The sequence below is a fragment of the Porites lutea genome, chromosome 5 (genome assembly GCF_958299795.1).
Source record: "Porites lutea chromosome 5, jaPorLute2.1, whole genome shotgun sequence".
Lineage (NCBI taxonomy): Eukaryota > Metazoa > Cnidaria > Anthozoa > Scleractinia > Poritidae > Porites > Porites lutea.
In genome coordinates this window covers 42,105,706-42,130,240 of record NC_133205.1, presented here as the reverse complement: position 1 = coordinate 42,130,240, position 24,535 = coordinate 42,105,706, and the positions used below count along the sequence as shown (strand labels likewise).

The following is a 24,535-nucleotide window of genomic DNA, read 5'->3' as shown; positions in this document are numbered from 1 at the left end:
GACGTCTATTAAAGTGTATAAATAAAAAGAAGCGTTTGCCGTTTGAGCTTATTTAATTATTTCTCATTCAAAGCAATTCTTCTTAAGGTTTGATAGTAGAGAGGTTTTTACCTAATAATAATAATAATAATAATAATAATAATAATAATAATAATAATAATAATAGTAATAATAATAATAATAATAATAATAATGATAATTAATAATAATCAAAGAAGTGAACAGAACAGTCTTCCTATCAATTTTTTATTTTTGAAGTAACTGAGCCCTTGTTCAGACGTCATACTTCACATGAGTCGGATCAATTCCAAAAAAAGGGCTTGTTTACACAAAGGTGGGGGACCCCAGGTAAGTGAGGTAATTCGCGTAGGTGGGGTAATCAATAAAAAAGCTTTGACAAAAAATTGTCACTGAAATGGTACAGCAGGCGGGCTGTCCTCATCGGATGAGTCGAGAACTCGCTTGATGCGTTTCTATTACTGTAAACAGTAACAGTAACTATAAACTCACTCAGAAAATCTTTGAGTTCCTGTGATTGAATCTCTTCTATTTTTCTGCTTTCTTGCTTGGATTTCAGAAACTCGGAGAGCAAGCCGACATCTCGTCTAGCTTTCGACAACGTTTGTTTGTTTTTCTGTTCTTCGATTAATTAATTAATTAATTAATTTCAATAATTTCAATAAATTGGTTAACAGATTTCTGCAAAGCGGGAAAGCAGAGGATTTCTCCTTCAGCCATTATTTAGTTTCTTCTGGCAATTTTCTTGAGATATTATCCAAACAAAAAATCTAAACGTTTTAACTTGTTGACAAAGCTGCCAGAATAAAACCTTTAATGAAAACACAAAGCTACCGAAAACACAGTTGCTTTTGGTGGGTGCTCGGTGATTGGTCGAAACGTTCTACTCACACGTGAATGAGCCGTTTCGCTTTTCTGATTGGTTGTATAAAGGCGCGGACTATGTTTTCACTCAGGTTGACTCAAACAGAATCACTCAGTATGTATGAAATAATAGGCCTTTCAATCTAGTAATCATCCTCAATTTTGTAACTGTTACAAAAGGAACATATCCTTTCATTGCGATGGATTTTTTTTGTACCTATCCGTTTCAATTCTAAGTTGATGACTACTTATTCTAATTTTAAGACTCTTAAAGCTTTTCTTGACGCTGGATCTTTTCTTGTTAAAACTAGGTACGATGAGGGGCTACAGTCCTTTTTGATTGTACAATAAACTGAAACTGAGTTTTTGTAATTGGTGAGCGGTCTGGTTCCCGCAGTAAGAAACGAGTTTATTTTTCATTACGTCAACATACCGTTTAACTTTAGAGTCAGGCAATTAATTATACAAGGAAAGTCGCCGTTTAGATCGTAGTAGTCAACCATCTTCATGATATTAGAGTAAAAGCTTTTTTCCCCGCTATAATAAGGGTCAATTGAAATTTTTTAAGGCTTGTTTTTACTATAGAATCTTCATCTCTATCTTTCAAGTAGCTGAAGTAATTTAGAATCTTTTTATTTATATCAATGATCTTGGGGAATTTACCGAGTTCAGCTCTACATGCAATGTTGGAAGCCTTGCCAGTGTGTAGTTGTAAATCAGGGCGTTTACAGAGTTGTAAATGGGTTTTCTTGCAGAACTGTCCCAGGACTTAAAATCTGATTTAACAAAAGCACTCCAAACTTCACTGTTGTAGGTTAAAATTGGTGAAATCATTGAGTTCAAAATTTTACATGCAAGTGACGTCTCAGCGCCGTTCAGATCTGTGTGCCGTCTTAAGCTGCAGAAAGCGGCACGATAATATATTAATAAGTACTTCGTCTGGCCGCAATGGTTTTCCAGAGGAGATTGTTTCCCATATGTCATAACCGTCAATTAGCTTTGGATATTCTCAGTCAACACTGCCTCCTAACAGCAAAAAAGGTCTTAGCTTATGGATTAGATTTTATTGACTTCAATATGGACTTAATCCTCTCCTACTAAATTGATTAACGTTGGATACCAGTCCGTTCCATGCAAAAATTCTTTGTTTTTCACGTCTTTTCATTTCAGCAATTTTCATCATTTTCCATATGCAAAGAGCCTCCATACAAATGCATCCCTCCAGCCCCTTCCTCCGGCATGGTATGTTTTGTACCACGGAGGGGCCAATTGAAACCTCCTGACCAGGGCGGATAAATGTTGGGCAACCTTTATCCGCCCTGCTCCTGACCTTGGTAACCCGCGATTATCATTACTGAATATAATAAGTGTGTCATCCCACAAAGTGTAAGACGTAACATTCTCTTTGGTTGAAATAATATGGTAACGTCATTCGGGTGTTTGAGCGTGCTTTTCGGCACAAAGTCTTTGGAAAATATGAAATGCACTTAATGCATCAGTCAATTTCAGGTGCGCCCAGCCCCCCCTGGGCAACTGCGGGGCATTTGCCCGCCTTGTCAGTCCCGGGGGTGGGGCATTTGCAAACTTTGCGCTGCCCGGGGGCCGAGCATTTGTCAACCCCGGGGCCATAAGCGAGCTTTGGACACGCACGCAGTTTCCTATCAGAATATAACTACACAGATTTTACAAAAAAAAAAAACGCAGATTGGCTCACCTGTCAAGGACAGGAATAAAGTGAAGAAGGTTGTAAAGGCATGTTCTTGATTTTATGCATACATTTCTTCGTTGTTTATCAACCCAGAATTACATGGCAAAAAACCAGAGCTGTCGATCTGAATCAACGTGTTTTGGTTATTGTATCAAATTTCTGTTGATATTATTTGAAGAGCATCCTTTCATATTTATAACTATTCATAACATATAACGTTATAGCGCTTTATTAATTTTAATGTCAATGATTTTACATCAGTACTAAAACCCTAAACTGGTGCATGTCGTCGCGGTGTGAAGTCTTCATTAGACTCCTAGCGCTATTACAAAGGGAGACGTTAATTGAAACGAAAAATCGCACATTAAAATGCTAATAACGGCATTATGCGACTGTGCGATCAATGAAAATGTTACAGTGTTGACGGAGGACGGGGCATTTGCCCTCTTTTCTCATCCCCACTCCAGGCAATTTGACAGCTCAAGAGTCCCCACCCCCGGGAATTTGCCATCCAAGGCAAAAAAATGCTAACGCCGAGGGTCAGCCCAGGATGGAGGGGGCTGGGCGCAGCTGGAATTGACTGATGCATTAATGCTTCAAAGTAATAACGTTTGCATAATTTTCCACAAGGCAATCTGATTATAATTGCCTGCAAGCATTCTAATTAAATCATTTAAGACGATCAAGGCCGGGGGGAGGGGGCAGGGCTACGGCTCTTATACCTGACCCTAACCCTAACCGTTCCTCCCGGCTTCCATACCTGTCGTTCCTCTCGTGCCTCCCAGCTCCCATACCTTGCACCTCCCAGCTTCCGTACCATGCATCTCCTGCTCTCGCCTCCTTTTTTCTTTGCTTCCTCCCTTTAGGACTTTTTAGACTGCAAAATATTAAGTATTGCTTCGTAGTTTCCCTCTATTTCTCTCGCTTCCTTCCCTTTAAGATCTCTTATCCCCGGCTGTTTTTCTCGGCTATTTGGAGCAACTTTTGATGCGGGGCAACTTGATTAAAGTTTTAGCAACTTATGGGAATAACTAAGTCTTCTAATACTGTGTAAACCTCTTCGTGTGGAGTCAACCCTGTCTCCCTTCTTCCCCCCTCCCCTCAGATGAATTATCCTTGGTAAGCAGCCCATGCCGCGAGTGGGGTCTGAGGTCAATGGTTTCCAAATAGGACCACGTTTTCAAAAATCCCAACTCCGACTTTTCTGCCTCGAATGAAACGACTCTATCAGAACAGGAGAATGCACTTGCACAATAAAAACTAAAGAGAAAAAAGATCTTAATTCAGTGATCTGAGAGGGTTTTCGTCCCACAACGTCCGGTGTGATCGTTCTATTTACACAAATGACACTGAAAGATTTAGTTAGGGTTTGCTTAAAAGGCGTAACGGTGAATGTACAGTTTTTGTAGAATAACAAGAGAAAGACATTATTGTTATAGGGAAGGCTTAAATTGTTCAGTTTGCCTCTGACTTGTGTAAAAAGATATAGTGATCTAATTGTGTCGGAAAAAAATTCCATTACACAGTTGCTGTGCATTTAAACGCCAACCACCGTTGATGCGTGAAATAAAAAAAGCTAAGAAAACCACGGGTAGTTTTTAAATTGCGTTTATTAACCTCATGCAGTTGCTCTTTCCCAAAACTATTCTCTTGGGTCGTATAGAGATCTTTCTCGTTATTTGATAATAAACTATTAATGTAAATTGCAAAGACTTATAAATCATCATGATTTCGAAATTGATGGGAAAACGTTACATCCCAACCAATAATACGACCATAAGTCACCTTATGTCAAAAAAGATAAAGTATTTGAGTTTTGATGATTGGTGTCGAGGGTGAGCATAATTTTTCAACAGCCTAAAAACAGAAGAGATCTATTTGCTTAGCCAAAACTGCCCTCCACCCAACATTTTGCTCAAAGTTAGAAGCAAATGTCATCTTTGGGTTAGAGGGGGGGGGGGGGGGGGGTGGGGAAGGGATTATCTTGGTAGAAGATACTGCACTGCCTAATAGGGAAAATATTTGCATATGTTTCATAGAAACAAGCCAATGTTTCCATAAAGAGCACTGCGTTATTTTCTCACTTTTATTTCTTTCTTGTAAATAACTTCTCAAAATCTAAGTTATTACATTCTTGGTTTCTAAAGTAAACCAACCAGCAATTACAAAAGTCGATAATTATAAGCTGTTTTATTTGAAAGTTAATCAGGCGTGTGTGGCACCAGAGATATGTTTTTGGGCCCTTTGTTTTGAGATAGGACACAGTTTGCGTCGCAATTGGGTCTGGATCTTAGAAGGAGTAACTTTCCCCATTTATTCATCTTTTGAGCTGTGCCTTGATTAATTCATAGCCTCTCTTAGTTGTGGAAGCTCATTCGCATTCCAACTCTCAAATCTTTTAATTTTAGGAAAAACTGGGATTCGTTCTGAATATCGAGAGCTTGGAAACATATGGATAAAATTACAGATTTAATAGGGAAGGGAACTCTCCAGAATTAACGCCAGGTTCAAGGAATCATTTGTTCGAGGGGTTGGAAAATTCTAGTGTACACTCAGAGTCTTATACTAAAAATACAACAGCATAATAAGTAATGACTTAATACATGTAGTTCTACCGCATTTCCCTCCCCCACAGATTTTCGGGGGCTGCTCCCTGTCCGAAATACGACAACCGTCGTGGAGTAATGCTCTCTCTTCATGCTGGTATTCTCCCTTATTGCGTTCGAGGTACGAGAACGCAACCCCTAATTTGTGTTGGGTGTTCCGTGCATTATTGGGTGTCCTCTGCAATTAATAAGGGAGGTTTTTCTGATATTGCATTTTCGTCGTCGACACACATTTGCCTCGCTTTGAGGCGCTTGCTTACGTTTTGCCTCACTTTGACGCGCTAACTCACGTGTAGCGTTCATCTTTCAAAGGTTTGCTGAGGTCTGATATTCTGTCTTCGTAAAGCGTTCATGCTAAATCTTCGTAAAGCGTACATCGATATGTGATTGCTGAATCGTCCAAAGCATTCATCTTTCAGAAGTTTGCTGTTAAATTTTACTTTGGATTAAGCCTTCATATTTTTCAGCATGATTTGTCCCTATCTTTGAAAAATGTCTGCGAATCCTGGTGCATGCATCAAACCGGGTTTAGTTCGGCGGCCGTTGTGCCACAAAGTAAATTTACCGAGTTATGTAGGTCGGCGGCCTTTGTGTCACAAAGTAAATCTACCGAGTTGTGTAGCTCGGCAGCCGTTGTGCCACAAAGTAAATCTACCGAGATGTGAAGTAAATTTACCGAGTTGTGTAGCTTGGCGGCCGTTGAGTCACAAAGTAAATCTACCGAGATGTGAAGCTCGGCGGCGCCATTTGATCATGACTTGTGATCAGTTTTCGGCACCGGACAAACGAACACTTTAAATCTGTGTTATTTATTAGGAAAAACTTATAAACCAGACCACAATAGCGCCACTCTCGAGTCACTGAAATCAACACGCTCGACCAAATTACTCGAAAAGTCATTGACGTGAGCCGCACACACATTCCATTGAAGGCTTTGACAGGGTTAGTGCGAAGTTTGAATTCAGATGTGAAAGCTTTTAAAACAGCAAATTCAATTTAATTCATTTTGTCAACAAGTTGACGATTGGATGCTCTTAAAAATAACAGAGAAAATTATCCGAAGAAATGTTTGTGAAGAAAGAAAAAGAATCCCGGGTTAAGCACTAATCGGCCTTTGAGCAACTGCGCCCTGTAATCGCGCCAGTAAAACAAAATGTTCTATTTACACGCCCGACGCACTCTGGCCAATGTCTCCTCCGATTACAAGCACTTGACACCGAACCAAACGATATCTTTTCAAAAACTTCTTATAATGATACACAGTTTAAATAGAGGTTTCGCTGTACGTAACCCTTACGTTCAAAATATGCCATAATCATATTTATCTATATCGCAAGCACCCTTCCCCCTCAACTGCCGGCTACCTCTATGCCTAACAAACATATCGAACGCACTCTCCTAAGCTCCGATTACTCCTAGTTTAAAGGATTCTGGGTTTTTTTTGCCACAATCTATCAATCGTCGAAACTCTATGTGGTGGTTGCAAATCAATGAGAGAGGATGTTGATGCCTCGTTAGGTATGTAGATTGGTATCCTCAAATCTTTCTTTAGAGTGGCAGTGCGCCTATCGACAGTTAGCTACTCTACCTAAACGAGCAAACCAAAAAGTTAGGCCCGGTTTAGCACCGATCTTTTCATGAGCCGAACCTAATTCGAATTAAGGTCGACCCAAATTATTTAGACCAGCTGAACTGATTCAGACGCCGATCTTACTTGCAGCTGAACTAAAGTTCAAAAGGTGAAAAATGCTCATTTCGGTCAAACTACTTACAAAATACGTTATAATAATTTATGCATTAGGTTATGGACATGAAAAGCACGGCGGCGTCTGAATCAAAGCCGTTCCAAAGTCGTTCCACAGCCGAAATGCCCGGCCGGGCCAGGCGAAAAGAACGGCCGAGCCGTTCCAAATTGAAACAGGCGTTCCCAATTGATTCAGACGCCGAACTTTTCTTGTACTTAATTCAATGTATCAGGTTCGGCTCATGAAAAGTTCGGCGCCTGAACCGGGCCTTACAAACAGGGTAAGGGTTAGGGTTAAGTCTTTTTTATGCCTGATCGGCTTCTAAATTTTAGCGAACCGCCGTAAGCACCGCTTTCGTACAGAAATGCCTTTGGAAGCTTTGCATTCTCATCTTCGCAAAAGTAAATGGAAATTTTCCATCTGACGCTCACCGTTATGCCGCCGTGAAGAGTATTCTAAGAGCTAATCTTCAAGAACACAACCTAAAACGAAGGCCTAATGATTCCATAATTGAAGCCTAGCTTGAACAGACAAGTTAACTCCTACGTTGCGAAACTTTTCCCAAATAATTTAAATATCTTTTTTCAAGTTTTTTAAGTTTAGTTTTCATTACCATATATCGTCCCTCGTGGATGTCTTTAACCATAGTTTTTAGAAACTGTACATAAAAATCATAAATGATTTAGACCCAGGCCTTAATCTACCTGAGTTATTGAAGCCTAGCTTGAACAGACAAATTAACTCCTAGGTTGCGAAACTTTTCCCATCGAGAATTATCTGAGGATATGACATGTGCGATTATATGTAGTGGACGGTATTTTCTTACCCTGATGATGCCCTGTAGAGCCGAATACGTGCGGATTTTTCTTTTTTAAATATATAAGTTTTAGCCTTGTCAGTAGTTCATTCTTTAAAGCTAAGCGGATTTCCTGGACAAAATAACATTCCAGTAATATTTCTGACGTTCACGGTTTTGTGAGTTTTAAAACAAAACCTTGATCCACGCCCAGATTGGTATTGTGCTTCACATTTTAGGGTTCAATTCTAATTTTCTGTCGAGCACGGCCCATCTCTACGCTTTCAGCTATTTGAGTCCATGGGAGGCAAAGGGAAAATCATTTCCGGGATTTAGAAGCTTTTTCACTTATTGACAGCTTATTCAGCTTCTTAGTAAGCCATATCCTTTCAGCCTGTGTTTACTCTGGCACATCCTTGTGTGTTTATTAGCAGTCCTTTTATAGATATGTCATTTAACTGCAACACCCTCTTACATTAAGTTTTTTCTTGCAAATAAAGGGCTATCCTGGGATAACTACATTTTAATTGAGAGGAGGAAAACGCTGAATTCTAGCATTCTAGTAATTCATGCTGATCTAAGGGATCGAGTAAACTCAGGTAGCGCTATCTTGAAAATGGCGGGATATGCAGAGACAACCACACAATCACGCAGCCTCTCTTGTTAGTACTTGAATCACCATGACAACAGGGGTTGATCTTTAAGGAAAGACGTCATCTGTTATGTTGATGGGATTCTGACCATTCATATTGGAGAAACGGTGTGGCGTGATACCTTTTAAGAACAAGGCAACACTGCACTTGTAGAAACAGGTTTCACTTTCGCTTTTAGTTTTGCTGGGTGCAGCTACGTGAGCTGAACACAGGATCAAGACTGCCAAGGTACATTTACTTAATCTTAACCAAGGTGAGACTTCCTTTTAGTTAATGGCTTCCTTGTTTAACATCAGGAAACTATTGCTTATTGGGTAGCCATTCACTCAAGAAAGTTCAGGGAAAGCGCAAAAATAATTCACAGATCTGAGCTTCTGTGTGGGTACCCACGGACGTGGGTTTCGTCAGGCGTTTTCCATCAAATCGTTGGTTTTTCTGGGGAAATCGTCGCATATCAAGAATTGCATGGTTTGCGCAAGGTAACGCTGCCAACGAACTCCATTCAACCACTGCGACGAGGTAAACGAGAAAATAAGCGAAACAACAACAACAAAAAAAACATCTGAACGCGCAGTGCACTTTTTCCATGCACAACAAATATTGTCAAACTTAACTGAAATGGCAATGCGATCGTCGCTTTAATCTCTAAGATGGTCTCTTCATCAATGGTGATCGTCGCGACTTCGATTTCGTCGGAAATACCATACAGAGGCTCATATCTAGTTTTCTAGAGATTTTTACATTCAGTCTGCGTGTTACTGCAATGCAAATGCTTGCTATTGTATGTAGCAAAGATTACTCGCATGTGGTAATAACGATGAAAGTAGCCAAATTTAGTAATCAAAGTTTTACGACGAACACTTGCGCATTATTATTACGACACACTGAGTGACTCCAGATTACGTGCACTGTTTCTGTTCCCTAAAAACTGAAATTTGAATTGCGTGTTTAAATAAGGTGCTAAGTACTTAAGCTGATTTAAAATTCTTTTTAACACTCCCCCGTGCTTCGTATTACGCACGTGCACAGCTATATCCCTTTTGAAGAATTATTCACCAAGGGTTAAAAGTTCATCTTATTATTTCAACTTTGTTTTATTCAAGTTAAGTAAATATTTTCGGACCACAAAACTGATTGGTGATTGCAATGAACACTAAGCAACAATAACTGATGTTTGTGGAGGTGGAGTGGGGGGGGGGGGGGGGGGGGGAGTAGTGCCTGAAAGTTCCAGGCTAAAGTGCATCATCCTCTTTTCCACAGGCAGCTGAGGAGCTTTTGATAGATCTCGTCAAGTGAACTGGTCGAACTGATCATCATGCTAAGTTTATTAATGTTACTGCTGGCCATGATGACTTCTGTAACGGCAACTAGCGGCAACAAACAGTCCGCACAAACCACGGTACAATTTTTTTAAACAACTTTTGAGCAACTTTCGCTACAAAAAGAAACTTTTGACTTTCTTTGAGGAAATTTGGAGCAAGTTTTTGAGAAAGTAAGGGATTTTTTTGGGGAAATCTCGAGCAACATGCGGAAAGCTCTCAGGACGCCACTCCACTGACATTTGACTGAAGAAAGACGTGATGGTGGAGAAGTGAAGATAACACCTATTTAAGAAGCAGGCAGGAGAAGCGAACACATGAAAATGAAAAAAATGCCGCCTTTTCTGAATCTGAGATCTTAGGAAACTGAAATTTTCAGATAAAAATTAGCCCATTGTACAAGCATTTTTCTTATATGCGGAAAGCTCGAGCTGTTTCTACTAAAAGTACACATACCAGCATTTATGCCTTTCAGTTTTTTGATCAATCAGTCGAAGAATAACAAGATATATTTTTTATAATTTTTACTATTTTCTTGTTTGAAACTAGCAATCTCCATCGTTTTGCTATGGTGGTTGTGGCATTCCCGGCATGCCCGGCAAGCATGGTACTCCTGGTGCACCAGGCCGCGACGGACGTGACGGACGTGATGGCCGTGATGGAGCTGAAGGTGATCAAGGATTGCAGGGGAAGACTGGACCTCAGGGACCTCCTGGTGATAAGGGACCTGCTGGTGTAAAGGGAGAGGAAGGGGCTAAAGGAGAACCTGGAGCCCAGGGTCCTCCCGGTCAAAAATGGGAACTTAGCCCGATGCCGTTTAAGAACTGGAAAGAATGTGTCTGGAAAAACGTAAATGATGGAAAGGACAATGGTCTCATCAAGGTAAGTCGTGCATTTGCGATTGATTTGCGTAAAATTATACACAACACAGAGCATGCAGCAGCCATTTTCCAAAAGGCCTTTTGCATACCAACGAATATCTAAAGGCTTCTGGCCGCGCACTCATTATAAAGCGACATTCTCCATATAGCAGCCTAGTTACACACGTAGGCTTGTATACTGAATTCTGTCGGCAGAATTTCGAGCGCGTAAGGTACTCTTTCCAGTATTGTCAATGGTATTCACCATTGGTCATTATCAAAATAAAACTTGAAAAAAAAAAAATATATATATATATATATATATCGTGACGCGACGAATTATGGACAAGGTGGCTTAATTTTACTGTGATTAAATTTAGATCATATTCTTGAACCTTAATAATAAATAGCTTTTGCAATACTAGTATGTACTTGTATGGTTCTGCAAATAAAGCTTGTAGTTGTTGTTGTTGTTGAATTCAAAACTTCAACATCCACTAAGGCCCGCCCCGCCTACCCCTGGGCATTTGAACTTTTTAAGGCACGCCTGATCAAATTCTCCTTCTTTCCTCCGCAAAGGCCCCCGCTGGGTATCCCATTGTCCCCCGCGCGCTTCCTTTTTCTCTCTCCCCAGCTTCCCTACGATACAGAGAGGCCTTTGCGGAGGAAAGGGAAGTTCTCCTTATACATTACGGCCTAATGTAGTAGTCAAATGACTCTCCCAAAGAAGAAATATTTTGAAGATTATATGTTGTTTGGAAGAAAGGTAAATGTTTCGGACGTCTAAAAGTAAGTCGGGCTTTTACCTTCCGGTCATGATAATATACTTTGTATTGATCAAACTTGGTGAACTTTATGATGTATCTGAACGGGAACCTGTCCCCTGAAGGAACCAAATTAGGGCCTTGGCTTTTTTTGATTATGATTAACGACGTTGTTGTCAAAAATGCACGCTTATGGAAATATGTAGATGATACCACTATCTCTGAAACAGTCGCGAAAGGGGAACTTATCATTAGCAACGCCCAACGTGCTAAAGATAGAGTAGTGCAATGGTCAAAAACAGAGTCCAGAAATGCGAATATCCTTTACAAAATCCCAGCAAGAATTTGAGCCCATTCTCATTAACGGCGATGCTTTAGAAGCCGTAGACAGTGTAAAGTTATTGGGTCTCAATATTTCCATTGATTCGACCTGGAATATCTATATTAATGAAACTGTTAAGAATGGCTCCAAGAGATTATATATTTTTTGGTACAACTTAAGAGAGCTAATAACTGGACGAAAAAACGGATTTACTAATGTTTGCGAAAGGTGCAAATATGTGGTAAATTTGGAGCTCCAAATTTGCATTACATTTGCGCTGTCGGCTAAAGTGTGGGCAAATACATATATTTGCTAGATAGGTATTGATACGCAAAAGTCAAGTAAATGTAATGGTTTGATACAAATTTGATACATATTTGCAGCATGGGCAAATCTTCAACATTTCTACCAATTTACTCAAATTTACATCCTTTGCAAAAATGACAGTTTTCACTGTACTTCAAATGCAGGCAAAAATATTGCAAAACCCCTAATTTGCACTGGTGTTTGCTCTTGTTTTTCCAGGATACCAAAAGAACACTTTTGCATGTGGTTTACTCGTATTTGCCTTAAGAGCAAAAACAATAAATTTCTACACATTTGGCTGTATCATAAATTTGAACATTTGTTCATAATTATCCATATTTGCAAGGGGAGCAAATATAGTGAACGGCATAACATTTGCTGACTGTCAAAGGTGATGTGCATGTGACATTTCCTATATGTTTGATTCGTTTTGTGACTAAAGTAAATTTCCAATCTCAACTGTAACATTACATTGTTACAATAAAATTTTGTACACGCTGTGAGACTCCGCCCAGAGGTCCAACCCCCTACATGCATCTTTCCTGTTAACTGTTTTATATGCACTATCATTTTAATATAAAGTAATCAGAAACCAGTTACTTTTTTTGACAATTTTACAGTCACAAATTTCTTCTGTTAGTCTTTTTACAGAACGAATTAAATTTGGTCCAAAATAAAACGTTCTGTGGATTTCAAACTCAGGGTTGTGATTATTCACTTGTATATAATTTCCTCATGGTCATTTAACCAACAAACTTAATTCAAATTAAAACCAACAATTTAACTTTAACCGGTATTTGTTGTAGTTTTGACTGCCCACCTAGAGATGACCGCATCTCGATGGTAGGCTTCCTAAAAATGACCACATTTTGAAAACCCAACAGCCAATACTACAACAAAATATGGTGAAACTGCTCACAATTTTATTTGAAAATTAACTCAGCCAACAAATTTATGAAAGGCTAATTTTTCTTACTCTGTTGTTTGCAACCCTGAGTTTGGGTTTCACTGATTTTTTTGTTGATTTTGACTTTTACTGTTCATTAAGTACTACCCATTCAATCCGAAAAAGTCATAGCATTTTTGCTGGCTAAAATTCACCTGAATCCTGGTTATTTGATCTTGGGATACAAGGAGCGGGCTTGTGGCTTCCCAAAAAAATTCTGATAAAGAGAGGGTCTTTATATACAGGAGCTATCGGTCAAATCCCACCCGACAAAGCCTCCCCCCCCCCCCCCCCATAAAAAATGAACAGACCCCTATTGGGTTACAGGAGCTGATCTGAGTTGGCCTTGGATCATGAAAAGTTTAAAGCCATAAAGAAAAAACTAAGGCGGTGAAACAAATTAACATGCAGCATTTATCCTTCCAGGCTTGGTTGCTCAAAGCTGGGTTAAGATAACCCAAGGTTCGTACGAAATATGAACTCAGATATGAAAGTTTCAAAAACAAATTGATTTGAATTCCTTTTGTCTACAATTTGGTGACTGGATACGTAAAAAAGAAAAGAACAAATTATCTGACAAAATGCCTTTGATTAAAAGGAAAAAAAAAAAACGCGGGTTAAAATCTAACCCTGGGTTAGTGCTAATCGGTCTTTGGAACAACTGGGCCCCGGTCTTTTTTAGGGTCCAATAATTCTAAATCACATAACCACTTTGAAGTGAGTCAATGATACACAACCTGGGAATGTGTTGCATTCCTCTTCCGTCATTTGATAATAATAAAGCCTAGGGTCGTACAACGGGCAAGGATGTCCGAGTACTAAAACTAGAAATTCAAAATCATACAGTAACTGTTCTATACCGTACAGATCGAGGGCCCACACTACCTCCCCTTTATTATACAAGTAAATACACAACAACAAATCTACTGGACAAAGGTCCAGTGGTCAGATCATTTACTGTATTTTTTGTACATCATACTAAAAAATCAAATTTGGTCCAAAATAAAAAGTTTTGTGGATTTCAAACTCAGGGTTGTGATTATTCACTTGTATATAATTTCCTCATGGTCATTTAACCAACAAACTTAATTCAAATTAAAACCAACAATTTAACTTTAACCGGTATTTGTTGTAGTTTTGACTGCCCACCTAGAGATGACCGCATCTCGATGGTAGGCTTCCTAAAAATGACCACATTTTGAAAACCCAACAGCCAATACTACAACAAAGTATGGTGAAACTGCTCACAATTTTATTTGAAAATTAACTCAGCCAACAAATTTATGAAAGGCTAATTTTTCTTACTCTGTTGTTTGCAACCCTGAGTTTGAGTTTCACTGATTTTAATGTTGATTTTGAATTTTACTGTTCATTAAGTACTACCCATTCAATCCAAAAAAGTCATAGCATTTTTGCTGACTATAATTCACCTGAATCCTGGTGATTTGATCTTGGGATACAAGGAGCCGGGTTGTGGCTTCCCAAAAAAAATTCTGATGAAGAGAGGGTCTTCATATACAGGAGCTATCGGTCAAATCCCACCCAACAAAGCCTCCCCCCCCCCCATAAAAAATGAACAGACCACTACTGGGTTACAAGAGCTCTAAGTTGGCCTTGGATCATGAAAAGTTTAAAGCTATAAAGAAAAAACTAAGGCGGTGAAACAAATTAACATGCAGCATTTATCCTTCCAGGCTGGGTTGTTCAAAGCTGGGTTAAGATTAGCCAAGGTTAGTACGAAAAATGAATTCAGATATGAAAGTTTTAAAAACAAATTCATTTGAATAATTCCTTTTGCATACAATTTGGTGATTTGATACTTAAAAAAGAAAAGAGAAAATTATCTGACAAAATGCTTTTGATTAAAAGAAAAAAGAAACGCGGGGTTAAAATCTAACCCTGGGTTAGTGCTAATCGGTCTTTGGAACAACTGGGCCCCGGTCTTTTTTTCGGTCCAATTCTAAATCACATAACCACTTCGAAGTGAGTCAATGGTACATAACCTGGGCATGTGTTGCATTCCTCTTCTGTCATTTGATAATAGTAAAGCCTAGGGTCGCACAATGGGCAGGGATCTCCAATTACTAAAACTAAAAATTCAAAATGACACAGTAACTGTTGTATACAGTTACAGAGGGCCCACACTACCTCCCCTTTACATAAAGTAAATACACCACAACAAATCTACTGAACAAAGGTCCAGTAGTCAGATCATTAATTTACTGTATTTTTTCTACATCATAATATTATTATTAAAAAGCTAACAATAACAAGGCCACCCACAGTACCTTAAATTTGGTCCAAAAAAAAAAGTGCTGTGCATATCAAAGTCAGGGTTGAGATTATTCACTTGTACACAATTTCCTCATGGCCATTTATTCAAGGAACTTCACATCAAAACTGACAATTTTGTTCTTACCGCTATCTTGATGGTGAGCCTCCTAAAAATAACCACATTTTGAAAGCCCAACAGCCAATACTACAACAAATGGTGAAATTGCTTTGTATTTCATATAATTTGTGAATAGAAACTCAGCACAGACATGAACGAATAATTTCTTTGCTGCTCTTTACAACCCTGATTTTGAGTTCAATATGATTTGTCTTTTTAAACTGCTCAAACAGACTGGCGAGATTTATATCAGCCTTCACTCAACAACAATAACATGGTGCATTTCTTCACGTAAACCTAAACTTCTTAGACCAACGGGGTTTACACCTTCAATATTTTTATACCCTTTTCACTAAATGAGTCGAATTTTCATAGATTTATTTAGTAAAGGAATTCACACAGTAAGATAACTTTTTGATTTTCCTTTTTAAATAGGAATATGATATTCTATATTTGCTTGACAGAAAAAAGGTTCTAGCTAAAAATTTGTTTTGAGCAGTGACAGAAGACATGAAACAGTAAATCTCAACTTTGGATCTGTCTGAAGGCATTTTCTTTGCCCTTCCACAAAATGTCTTTCTACTTTCACTCTGCCACTAACTTTTGCCATGACTTATTAATGCCAAGTGAAAACATAATATCTGAGGCATATTTCTGAATCTATATGTCAGTGCTAGTGAGCAGTGATGGACTGCTGTTTTGAAGGGGCATCCGATAGCAAGATAGCCTTTCGAAAATCAATGAGCATTGGGTGGTACATATTGTTTACCTCTGTAAGAATAATGCTGTCACTCTCTTCTCTGTGGGGAAACCTCTACGAGTGCAAATGTTCTATAGCTTCACACAATTTCAGTACATTATGTTCCCTGCAGAACACTGTGAAAGGGACATGGATTTACTTAGCAGGGCATGGCACAAAGTACAAGAAAAATAATATTGTAAAGATGCTAAAAATATAACACAAGGAAGTACACGTGAGGTTTCTTTGTTGTGACATTTACCCCAAACAGATGGGGTATTGATGGATGGGAGCATTCAGTATATAAGCTTCACTTCTGTTATCTTGTGAAGAGGAAAAATGATTACTGTAAATAAATTGACACCGACTGGAATACCCCTGTAGCATTTCTTCATGCACAGACCACAAACAGCTTCTCCATGTTGAACCTGTATTTCATTGACCTCTTTATCTTTTGGAGAGTTCAGGTGATGCAACTCAATTTCAAGAACATTGGAAATAACTCCTGTACCACTCCAGGAAAAATCTGAAACAAACGTACAAAAAAGTCACTAAACCCACTAAAAATAACTGGTAATTCTACCTTTATTGAAAATATTGTGAAATTAAATGAATTGTGTTATTTGTGTTGCCATTATCTTTAAGGACATTATAAATACACATGTGGCACATTTTAGCATTTTTGACCTTTGGACTCAGCTTACATTGTACAGCTGTATCATTATAAATTATTATAAACAAAACAACCTTGTATATGAAAACATGACAAAACAAAACAGAAAAAAATGACAGTAACGCATATAAAATAAAGGCTCCACCCTACCCCTGTCAAAATCAATGGTACATGTACGGGTATTACGCTCAATATGTCAATATAGCGCCAGAGGAAGTATAAATTACTCAAGCAATTAATATTGAGCTACTTCTGCCAAATACCAATAAATTAGCATTTTAACATTGCATAACTACATATTTTGCTGACTTAACACCACTTAAATTTTTCAACAAGGCTTTTTTCAGCTGGATCACTATCATACGCACGCGACACGCGTGCACATTCATGTATGGATGCAAATGTAGTTTATTCCCGGTTATAACATAGATGTGGCAGTAGAAGCACGATATACAAAGCAAAATACATCGACTTTACCTTTTAAATTTCGAATATCCTTGAGAAAAAATCCAGCAACATAGGCAATCTCTTCCTCCCGCCAAATCGCCAAAAGACCGCGCGCCCGATTTCCCAAGCACTTGCGCCTCAATGGTGCTGGTCTGCGTCAGTCTGCATAAGCGTTCGAGAACGAGGCACAACAATTGAAATCCAAATTTCGTCGACCGTTACCACGTTCCATTGCCATCGATTTGCCATCAGCTTTTACTTCATACGTTTAACGCCATATTTATCAAGAGTTTTCGAATTTTCCTTCTCTGTGGGGTTGACTGTCGAGTATGGAGGAATCGGCCAGTCTTATTTGTTCGAATTTATCGCACGAATGTGTCCTCGAAGAACTTATAAAATAATCGCTCGACCTCGAGGGAACTGCATACTTATAGACCGTTCGACGAAAAGGAAATTGCACTTATGCACACCATGAAAGACATCTAGATAGCTCCATCGGCGACGATCAAGTAGTAACGAGTGGATCCAAGAAAAGCAGCCGTTAGTACTTAGTACATAGATGCTGTTAGCAGACATTGTAAAACTAAGAAGAGGCAGGAGAAATGCAAGGACAAACAAATGCTGAGGGAGCAACTAATCGGGAGTAAAAGAAATGCTCAGTAAGTATAAGAAAGTTCATTGTTACTGTTAAGCCATTAATGATGCTATTTGAGAATACCTACATTTGCATTCCCAATACTCAGTAATCAACAAGGACTCACCCCTGGCCTACTCCTGAAACTTTATTTGTCCTGTTGTTTTAAAAAATACTGTAATCTTTTATTTGGTTGTTCTCTTCAGATAAATGGTCTTGGAAATTTAATAAGAATTGAAGCAAGTGTTAATTCCCCGCTAAGGCCAAAAATAACCTTATCCTCTAGTGCCTACTTTCTCCAAAGGCTTTTCCAAAATTTAAAAGGGGAGTAAAGGCAATGACTGCCATGGTGCTGAAAACATAGAGTAGCTAGAATTGAGATCATGGTACCCTGCTTTCACTGATTTTTTTTTTATGATCACCCTATGTAATGGCCTGAAATTCATCCGATTAGGGATTCTGGAATCCGGGAAATTTTTGCTTATGGAATCCAGAATTTGGGCAATTTTTGTTGTGGAATCCTAAATTCTGAGCTTTGAAACCTGAAATACAGGTCAAACAATTGGAATCCAGAAACCAAGTAATCCACTGAAAAAGGTTCTGGAATCCGCAGCGTGGAATCCAGAATCTAAAACTACCTTGGATTCCCTCATATGAGGCAATTATAGTATAATTAAACTTTTGTTCCCAAGATACACTGTAAGTGATGGCAATATTGCAGAAGAAGCAGGTCCATGAAGTTTTAAGTAATATGTCAACAATGTTGTTATGGTAGTGATGTAGTGGGACACTCACTATAAAATTAATACAATGATTTACCTGGAGTCAATTGTCTTGTTACAAAAGGGTTTCTCGCATTCATTTTTTCATTTTGTTTTTTGCTCAAAGAAGGTCTTAGTTTTAACAGGTACAGTGTAATCAGGATTATGATGACCGGTTGGGGTTAGATTTGAGACATGAAAGTTACGAGCCAGCAATTTGTTTAAACTAGTTAATTTTGATATCAGTTAACTCAGGAAATAAGTAAGTTTAGTCACCTACTGTGACTGCAGCCAGTAATAATACATGTAATATCTAATAGCAACCTTTATGCTATAAAAGGCTAGAATATTTAGACAGAAAAGGACAATAGTATTTTTCATGACAACCATCTACAGCTTTAGTTTCAATATTAATGGTCTCAATTATGTATAATTTCTGTTTGTTGCAGAAAAAGCTAAAGAGACAACCCTTTTCCAGTCAACCTCTATTTCGAAGAAGGATTGTTGTAAGTTCAAAGCTTGTATAAATGTGGAGTACATGTCTTCAGAGCAAGGCAATACAACCAAGGAGATGACAAATCCGAGAAAAGTGCTTTGCAGGAGGCCTCTAGCATGGAGGAGTCAACAACTTAGCCTGTAAAAACCTCTTTGCCAAGCTGAACAGTAAAGTAAAATTGAAACAGTCACATGTAATCCGGTCATTACTCAATGACAATAGAAAGGAGGAATGGCTTCTCCTCAGAGCAGGAGGCACCAGATAATGCTCCTGAATTTGCTTTGTGATAAGGAAATATAAGTTAATCCAATGCTCTTAAAAAAATTCCAGATTATTTATGACTGGTCATACTTACAGGTACATGTACATGTAGCTCTGCAAATACAGTAATCCTTTAATCACTCTCTGTTTATGACACTGTTTTTTAGAAAAAGATAAATCTGTGTAAACAATACAAATCCTGATGGTGTTGATTTGTCCTGAGAATTCTGGTGGCAGGTAGATCAAATTGGTTGATGTGATAAATTTTTCATTAGAATCCTTTGGCTATTGTTTGCAAGTAATGTACCAGTCAGCAGTTTAAAAAGGCCAATTAATGTAGAAATGTTTCTTTTAAATCTATTTGCTTAACTGCAGGCATTTGAGTTCTGCTGGCACCACTTCACAGTACATGTGTACCGATTACAGCAATTGCAACTGACCTGCTTGAACAAAAAACAACACAAATTTAGGCACATCCTGCTTTTTGTCATGATTTAGTATGGAATTTTGCAAAGGATTGCAACATGACTCAAGAAAAAGAGTAATGAGAGACAGCCGTGTAGTTATTTTGCAGGCTAGCCAGATCAACCTTTTGTACTACTAGTACGTGTATACTGAATTTAAAATAATTATTAGCTTCTTTCATTGGGACCAACTACAGTGACAATGGTAATGTTGACATGCTGTGGAATACTTACAGCTGGTCATTACTTTAATGACCCTCAATTTTCTTAGAACAGGGCAAGTACTAGAAGCTCCGGCTGGTACTTCCTCTAAGAGAATATCCAATAGTATACAGGAACCATTAGCAACAAAAATGAAGTTAAAGAAGTCTGATCTGAATTTGAATAGCTACAATGTACCTAAACTATTTCTTAGTTTGCTAAATGCTATAACCCAGTTGTTATACCAGCAAAAATTGGAAACTGGTAGCAAGAATTAGGCCTTTCATTCTCATAGAGCCTAAAGAAAAAATGCCACCAGAATCAAATTTTGTTTAATCTGTAAATAGCAATAAATACAAAAATACTAATTATTTATTAAAATGGGTGTCTTGAGAGTTACATTGAGTTGGAACAGGATTTTGTCCTTAGATGCAAAAGTTTAAGTAAGAAATAGTCTTGTCATAAGTAAATATTGGTCCAAGCTAAGGGTAAAAGGATTTTTAACCTGTTTCTAAGTTGCAAAAACCTTAACAACTGAAATAGGTTTGAGGCAACTCTGAAACACCTACAGCTGTATGTAGAATATCTTACACATTTAGATGAAGAACAATTTCCTTATAATATTAATAGTTAGTAATGATCTGATAGAGCATAGAGTGGAGACAAGTAAACATCAACGAACTGTAAAATTGGTAATTAATATGAAGAGCTGTATGTACAGCTGTATACTGTAGTTTGTAAAGTCTGTTATAATGTGTAAGCCACTTTGGTTTATGGAATAAATCATTTGAACATTAATGGGAGGTCACTGCTAGAATTTCTTTCAGTAACTTTAAAGTTTGAAGCTATAAACTTCAAGATTAATTATGGCCACTTGTTAGGAACCTGAAGTGAGCCATGTTATTATTAAAAATAATTTAAAAATTTTATCGCATTTGCTACAACCCAAGCAAACTTGTTTAAACCTTCGAAGTTGCATTTGCTACTTGAGAAAACATGCTCAATTTTATGGGTTTGATGACATTTGCCAACCAAATTAAAGTCAGAATTTGATTACATTTGCTACCTGAGCGAAAAATTGTACAATAGTAACAGTTTGATCAGATTTGCTGCTTAAGCAACTTTGTTCAAAACTTGACTTTTGACCACATTTGCCGCTACAAGCAAAATTCTGTGTTTGATCAAATTTGCACACCCTAGAAAATTTGTTCAAAGTTTAGGTTTGCTAACATTTGCTTCGTGAGCAAACATGTTTAATACAAAGAGTTTGGTTACATTTGCTATGCAAAGCAATCTGGTTTAATTATGAAAATTTGATCACCCATGATAACCCAAGCAAACATTGTTCAAATTAGATACTTCGCTCACATTTGCAAAGCCGCGTAAAAGTTCTGAAAATAACAGGTTTACATGCTTTTACATCTAAAGCAAAAGCTGTGCAAAACAGCAGATTTGCGCTATCATTTGCGTAATGTGCAAATATAGTTCAAAGAAACATATTTGCCTACACATTTGAACCATCTGCAAATGACCCTCAAATCCATGGCTGCCCATTATCTTTGCACCAAGATGTAAATGTTGTGCAAATGTGGCATTTACCGTCATTGCTACGGATAGCAAATCTAGTGTAATATCAGTCTTTGCTCTTACGCAAAATTGTGCAAATGTGGTATTTGCTACACATTTGCTGTAATTTGGCTACCCTAGTAAATCCATTTTTTCGTCCAGTGATAGGTTACTCGCACTGATTTAGGGCTTTTCCACTCTAGTTGTATTAGATCAATTATGGACTATGCACTACCGGCCTTTCATTTCAGTTTGCCTAAATATTTTACGCAAGAATTGGAACCTGCACAGAAGAGAGCAATGTCCAATGTTAGCTATCATTAGGCTCTTGAAATGAAATTTAAGAAAATAGCAACCCACCATGTCGAAATATGTGAATCACTTTTTCAAACAATTGTCAATGACAACAGTCACCATCTTTATAAGTTATTACCTGCATCGCACGAATCTACTTATTCAGTTAAGGCGTGCGCGATCTTTTAACATGCCACGTTTTAAAACTGACCTTTTTAAGAATAGCTTAATTATCTTTTTATGTCTTAAAGCAACTAACTTATAGGTTAAAGTTTTCAAATTTTGCAGCTTGTATTTCGATAACTTTTTTTGGCATCTCATCTCTTGTCAGCTTCGTTATTCCTTTTAATTAAGATAGATTAGTTAATGCTTAGATCTATAATTTAATTTTTGTAACGTAATTACGCAATTCAGTTTTCGAACTGCTATGTATTTATGAATTAATAAACTTCAAACAAAAAAAGGGAGGAAAATTAGGGTCATGGTAACAAAACAGCATACACTTAGCTTTTGAAGTAAAAAAAGCCATTCATTTACAACAGATGTGTCTTAAACCATTTGAAGTCTTCCATCTAATTATGAGAAAGATCGCATCTACCGAGGATGTGAAATACGTTGTCAGACACAGGAGCTTAAAAAAAGTTAAACTGGAGGCAGAGGTTTGCTGTTCAATTCCCCACCCCCAGGCACCAGTAATGGTCAAATGCCCGGGTTTTGCCGGGGAATGTTAAGGTTTCGAATTGGTCGGCGCCAACGACTTCCAGCAACCAATAGAGTGACATCTGGACAGTCAAAGTTCTAGCTGAAAACAGTCTCTAACGCTGGATGAAGGGTTTGGGAGGTGGAGGGGAGGACAAGTAACGGGGGCACCGTTTCTACGGGGTACGTCGAAGAGGGCCAAATTAAAAACTTAAAGGTGCATGATCATCATGATGGTGGATCTACTCCTCGCCAGTAAAATCTTGTATAGCACAAAATTAAAAAAATGCAAGGCTGACTACCGCAGTAGATTCTATTAGTTCCTTTTTCCGAAAAAGGATAAATTCAGTCTCCCAGCTGTGAAGTTAGCCTTGACCTCTACATTCATGAACTGATTTATTTGTCTATCCACAACGACCACAATCAATATTGGGCACTAGGCAGTTGCTATTAGATCTAAGCTAGATTTAGGTTTTAAATGTAATGAAACATTAATCTGTTACTGAGCCTCTTCATTAATAGATTTTCTGTCAAATTCTTTGTGTTTTTTGCAGGACTGTGTTTTCACCAAAAACTTTTCTGATACTGCCCTTCATGTTTACTGGACGGGTGCACTAAGGATTACAAGCTGCAATAGCTGCTGCAAACGTTGGTACTTCACTTTCAATGGCGCGGAGTGTTCTGCTCCTCTGCCGATTGACGGAGTTGTCTACATGGCGACGGGCGGTAATAAAGATCTCCATCGCGTCCGCCATATTGAGGGGCACTGTAATAACATCCATAAAGGAAAGGTGCGTGTGGGATTCTGGATCGGCAACTGCGCTTCATATGGAAACGCTGATGGCTACACAGGATGGAATTCAGTGTCCCGTATATTTGTTGAAGAAGTTCCTAAAGCTCAAGCTTAAAAGGGACTTTAGATTAAAATGACTCATGGGATCATGAGTTATTATAAGTTCTTATACTTCAAAAAGTAAAAATAGATAAAAGACTTTGAAAGAGAATGAGTGATTTCGACCCCTACGTGGTTGGATAGTCTTTTGATGATTTTTATGATAGTTTTAGACAGTAGTGCTTCAGATTGTGAAAAACTATAACTCACAAGTCCAGGATTTCAGCACGATCTATTAACATATGATTAAGACGTTTATTAAAGTGTATAACTAAAGAGAAGCGTTTGCTGTTTGAGCTTATTTAATTATTTCTCATTCAAAGCAGTTCTTCTTAAGGTTTGATAATAGAGAGGTTTTCACCTGACCTGAAACTATATAACCAAACCTCAGCATTTCCCGCCAATAGACTAAAAGCAGGGAATTAACTTAGGTTGCTTTCGAAGTTTGAGGCAACTCTCATAAGTTTAGTGATCGCGGAGGGAACATTTTATTATGTTTACACTTGCGATAGCTAAGAACAGCTAATTGTATGCCTGAGAGTTTTGGTTAAAAGCTCCCCATTTCAGTACCATTTAGCAACTGGTAATAGCGCTCGCTAATAAGTCGTCGTTTTTATTTTCGTTCCAACCTTCACGCCAAGCTCCTGTTCTCATTTTTCTTACACGGTCAGCTCTTTGATCCATTCACTAGATAACCATACTTCTTTCCCTCCTGACTCAGGTGATTGTACTAGTTCTACAACGGCACAATTTGTCCACCCCCCGCAGAGTCGTCGGCTAGCCATACTTGCTTAACACCTGGTGTGCTTGTCCTTAAGCTCTGGATCATGATAGATGTATTGACCAATAATAATAATAATAATAATAATAATAATAATAATAATAATAATAATAATAATGATAATGATAATTAATAATAATTAGAGAAGTGAACAGAACAGTATTCCTATCAATTATTTATTTTTGAACTAACTGAGCCCTTGTTCAGACGTGATACTTCACAAAAGTCGGATCAATTCCAAAAAAGGCCCTGTTTACACAAAGGTGGGGGACCCCAGGTAGGTGAGGTAATTCGCATAGGTGGGGTAACCTGCCTGTCCATATACTCT

The 24,535-nt window shown here is 38.1% G+C and overlaps 1 protein-coding gene and 1 long non-coding RNA gene across 3 annotated transcripts; one reads left to right on the top strand and one right to left on the bottom strand.

Moving 5' to 3' along the window:
• The first annotated feature begins 8,529 nt into the window (after positions 1-8,529).
• LOC140937784 (collagen triple helix repeat-containing protein 1-like) lies at positions 8,530-23,704 on the top strand. 2 transcript variants are annotated; one of them, XM_073387356.1, is made up of 4 exons: positions 8,530-8,618; positions 9,651-9,789; positions 10,259-10,591; positions 23,089-23,703. In XM_073387356.1, exons 2-4 carry the CDS (start codon positions 9,706-9,708, stop codon positions 23,440-23,442), a joined length of 771 nt encoding a protein of 256 aa, XP_073243457.1. In that variant the 5' UTR covers positions 8,530-8,618; positions 9,651-9,705; the 3' UTR covers positions 23,443-23,703. The 2 variants fall into 2 exon arrangements, with proteins under 2 accessions (XP_073243457.1, XP_073243458.1); XM_073387357.1 differs by lacking the exon at positions 8,530-8,618 and adding an exon at positions 8,623-8,643 and having other exon boundaries at positions 23,089-23,704.
• Positions 15,929-17,323, bottom strand: LOC140937785 (uncharacterized). Its single transcript, XR_012165518.1, has 2 exons — positions 17,189-17,323; positions 15,929-16,564 (listed from the first exon to the last, which is right to left on the bottom strand). It is a non-coding gene; the product is annotated as an uncharacterized lncRNA (long non-coding RNA).
• Positions 23,705-24,535: the final 831 nt, after the last annotated feature.

What these genes read in the sequence shown, in the direction of transcription:
- LOC140937784 (XM_073387357.1), top strand. Translation starts at nt 9,706, where the DNA reads ATGCTAAGTTTATTAATGTTACTGCTGGCCATGATGACTTCTGTAACG. An exon ending in AACAGTCCGCACAAACCACG is followed by an intron (nt 9,790 to 10,258) that starts GTACAATTTTTT and finishes GTTTGAAACTAG; the next exon opens with CAATCTCCATCGTTTTGCTA. An exon ending in AGGACAATGGTCTCATCAAG is followed by an intron (nt 10,592 to 23,088) that starts GTAAGTCGTGCA and finishes TGTTTTTTGCAG; the next exon opens with GACTGTGTTTTCACCAAAAA.